The 3,523-nt window shown below is 57.5% G+C and overlaps 1 protein-coding gene across 2 annotated transcripts; it reads right to left on the reverse strand.

The window, feature by feature from the left end:
- Positions 1–212: 212 nt before the first annotated feature.
- On the reverse strand, positions 213–2,941 carry NKX2-4 (NK2 homeobox 4). Of its 2 annotated transcripts, none has more exons than XM_045078466.1 (2): positions 2,361–2,941; positions 213–1,940 (listed from the first exon to the last, which is right to left on the reverse strand). In XM_045078466.1, exons 1-2 carry the CDS (start codon positions 2,809–2,811, stop codon positions 1,324–1,326), a joined length of 1,068 nt encoding a protein of 355 aa, XP_044934401.1. In that variant the 5' UTR covers positions 2,812–2,941; the 3' UTR covers positions 213–1,323. The 2 variants fall into 2 exon arrangements, with proteins under 2 accessions (XP_044934401.1, XP_044934402.1); XM_045078467.1 differs by having other exon boundaries at positions 1,312–1,940; positions 2,396–2,941.
- Positions 2,942–3,523: the final 582 nt, after the last annotated feature.

Below are 3,523 nucleotides of genomic sequence, written 5' to 3' on the forward strand. Positions count from 1 at the left end.
TTAGGTCTTTAATTTTCATTCGTTTTATAAGCTAACAATCTTCAGCTTGCTTTTGGTATTTTAACTCCAATACCAGTTATTTAAATCATGAGTAAACTGAGCTGCGGTGTCATGTCATGCCAGGAGGTGGGGGTGGAGAAAAAAGCCAAACCAAAATAAAACCTATACAACTTAGTGAAAAAGAAATGACCACTTGACTTTAACCAAAAAAGTACTTAAGATTCTTTTAAGTTATATTTAAATATTCATTTGAAACATAAGAAATATAAATTGCCATATTAAAGAGTAAATACATTATTTGTACAATAAAACACCAACAAAATCGGTGTGCAACCCCTATTAAGTTGTAAATATGATGGGAAAATTATAAATAATTCTTACTCTTTACATTCTGATTACAATTCAACAAATCACCTTCTCTTCCTTCTTGACATGCTTTGAAATATAGAGATTGATGTCAATTTTAGCAAATTTGCTTGCTTGTTCTAGTATTTTATCAAGGTATTCAAATTCAGATAAGCAAATAACTTAGAGCAAATAACAGATCTACGGAAAGACAGCGTGCATTTATTTTATCAGCTGATTTTGGGAGACCAGATTCCACATAAGAAGTAGTTTACAATCCTTCCTTCTTATGAGCCGCTTCTTACGGTAGGAAATATCCTCTTTTAGAGTAATGTAGAAACACTCATTTGCCAAATAACGATCAAAACATTTTAAAATCGCCATTAAACTTAAAAAGCTTTATCAATCCATATAAGCAGTTATTTTGATTATTTTTATTCCATTTCTCTATTACCTAAATGGCAATAATTCCCCTGCAATAATGTTGCTATGTGCATGATCCATCTTGAGCTACAATGTACTTTCAATCAAACATTAATGAAATTGCACTTAATGGGGAGGCCTTTGAAAATTAATCTCTCAAGTTCCACTCCAAAAAAGAATTCATTATTAAAGCTGGGTTGGTTTTTTGAGCTACAAACACCAACAAAGTTTCCAACTTTTAAAACTCTTGAGAGCTTTGGTTAGGACGTGGTGGATGTGGACTCAGCCAGCTTTCCGAATAATTTAGGAACTTCTGAAGGAGTAAATCACCACCTCACAGCCTCCTGGTGTCGTATTATTCAGTCCCGGGACTGTCGCTGTTCCCCACCCCCAGCAAAGAGGTGCCGAGGCTGCCCATCTCCACGACCCGTTCATTAGTTTCTGATCGCCGTGTACGTAAGAGTCCGCTTCGGTGTGTTTCCCCCATCCGTTCTCGAAGTTTCTTACACAGCCTGCGCGCCGCAGGCCGGACCCCGCCCCGGGGCACCCGCGCGGTCACCACGTTCTGCCATAGAGCAGGTTGGCGCCGAGCACGCCGCCGCCGTAGTCCCCCGCGGTCGCGTCCAGGGCCGCCAGACCGCCCCCCGGCCCGTGCAGCGCTGGCGGGCTGGGTGACAGCTCCTCGAGCTCAGGCGCCGGCGTCGGGGCGGGCGGCTGCGGGCCGGCCTGGCCGGGTGTCGGGGTGCTGGCACCGTTCTGGCACGGCTTGCCGTCCTTGACTAGCACGGGCACCGCCACGCGACGCGGGGACGGCGGCGGGGGTGGTGGCGGTCCCAGGCCACCCTCCTGCTGCAGCTGCTGCGCCGCCTTGTCCTTGGCCTGCCGCTTCATCTTGTAGCGGTGATTCTGGAACCAGATCTTGACCTGCGTGGGCGTCAGGTGGATCATGCTGGCCAGGTGCTCGCGCTCGGGAGCCGATAGGTACTTCTGCTGCTTGAAGCGACGCTCCAGCTCGTAGACCTGCGCCTGCGAGAAGAGCACGCGGCGCTTCCTTCGCGGCGCCGCCGCAGCCGCATGCAGCGGCGCCAGCGTCTTGGCGGCGTCCGCGATGCCCGTCAGCGACCCCATGCCGGCTACGTTCACGCCCGCTGATGGCCCCATGAACCTGGAGACTGGGGAGGGCCCCAAGGGGAGAAGCCGGGTGAGCGCCAGGCCTGCTGGAATCCTGCTCCCGCCGCCGCCCCAAGCTCTTCACACCGCGCGGCCCGCGACGCCGGTGGGACCCCCGCTGGTCCCAGCACCTTACGCGCGTCCCGGGGCCCAGCGTCCCTCAGGCACCCCGGGCCGGGTCCCAGGACACCCTCCGCGAGCCCCCAGCCAGGTCCCGGCACCCTCCGCGCGCCCAGGAGCCCGGCACCCACCGCGCGCCCCCGGCTGGGTCCCAGGACGCCCCGCGCGCCCGAGCCGCGTCCCAGGACCTCTCGCGCGCCCGTCCCGCCCGGGACCCTCGGCTCCGCGCGCGCACCGGGCTGCGATGGGCAAAGCCCGCGCTGTCCGCCTGCCCTCAGTCCCGCGCTGCCCGCCCCGCTCACTTGACGAGTAGCGCGGATCCGGGTTGGCGCCGTACCAGCCGGTGGCCGCGGCGGCCGCACCGCCCCGCATGCCGTCCGTGTAGGCGGGCAGCTCGCCCACGTTGCCCAGGCCGCCGTTGCAGTAGCCGCCCATGGCGCCGTGCGAGAACTGCGAGACGCCCGGCGGCATGTGGTAGGTGGCGGCTGCCGCCGCCGCCGCGGCTGCCGCCGCCGCCGCCGCCGCCGCGTTGTGGCCCGCCATGGCGTGGGGCGGCTGCATGCCCGCCACCGCCGCCGCCTGCGAGGAGGGGCCGAGCGGCGGCGCACGGTAGGCGGCCGCGGCCCCCAGGGGCGCCCCCAGGCCGGGCGGCGCGCCGTCCATGGCGCCGCCGAACTTCTTGTAGGTCTCCTCGATGGGGCTCAGGATGTCGGACACGGAGAAGGGCGTCGTGTGCTTGGGGCTCAACGACATGGCTCGGCGAACGGCCAGGTAGGGGGGCCCGGGGCGGGCGCAGGCGGGACGCGGCGGCCGCTCGTCGCCGCCACCCCGGCTGCGGCGGCAGCGCCTGTGACGAGGAGTCGGCGGCGCGGCGAGCCCCCGAGCCGCGGGATCTGGGGTTTATTTTAGTCCGCCGCCAGGTTTACGACAGACTCGGGGGGCGGAGCAACATCCCAAACGAGCAAACAATGGTCATTGACATCTTTTTCTCTACCCCCCCCCCACCCCCGTAATGGAGGCAAAAAAGGTAAAGGGGGCAGTTGGGTGTTTCTTGAGAAGATCACACCCCTCTGCTTTCTCCATCCTTCCCGCCTCCATCCTCAGCAGTTACCCAAGCCCTCAAGCACCAGAAATTAGAAACTCCGAGGTCGGCGTCGGGGCTTGACGTCAAGAACTCAACGCTTCTTTCCTACCAGACCGGAGTTTCCCTAAAGGGACTTTGTAGCAAAGTCCACTATATTTGGGCATCGGGAATGGGTGCTGAGCTGCAGGGGTTATGCAGGGCTCACCTGGTCCTCTACAGCGACCAGCGCCTCATTCGCTCCATCATCCGAAGAGTTGAAAAAAAAGAAAGAAAGAAAGAAAGAGAAGGAAAGACAGAAAAAAGAAAAGGCTCTTGGGTCCCACCGTAAAAGCGCATAAAGAGATGAGGTACAATGACCATCATCTGCCATTGCAGGACTTC

This window comes from Mustela putorius, unplaced genomic scaffold (assembly GCF_011764305.1).
Source record: "Mustela putorius furo isolate JIRA1106 unplaced genomic scaffold, ASM1176430v1.1 tig00000253_pilon_pilon_pilon, whole genome shotgun sequence".
Classification (NCBI taxonomy): Eukaryota; Metazoa; Chordata; class Mammalia; order Carnivora; family Mustelidae; genus Mustela; species Mustela putorius.

Coding starts and splice junctions, on each gene's coding strand:
- NKX2-4 (XM_045078466.1), bottom strand. CDS start 2,811: ATGTCGTTGAGCCCCAAGCACACGACGCCCTTCTCCGTGTCCGACATC. Junction 1,941..2,360: donor GGATCCGCGCTACTCGTCAA/GTGAGCGGGGCG, acceptor GGCCCTCCCCAG/TCTCCAGGTTCATGGGGCCA.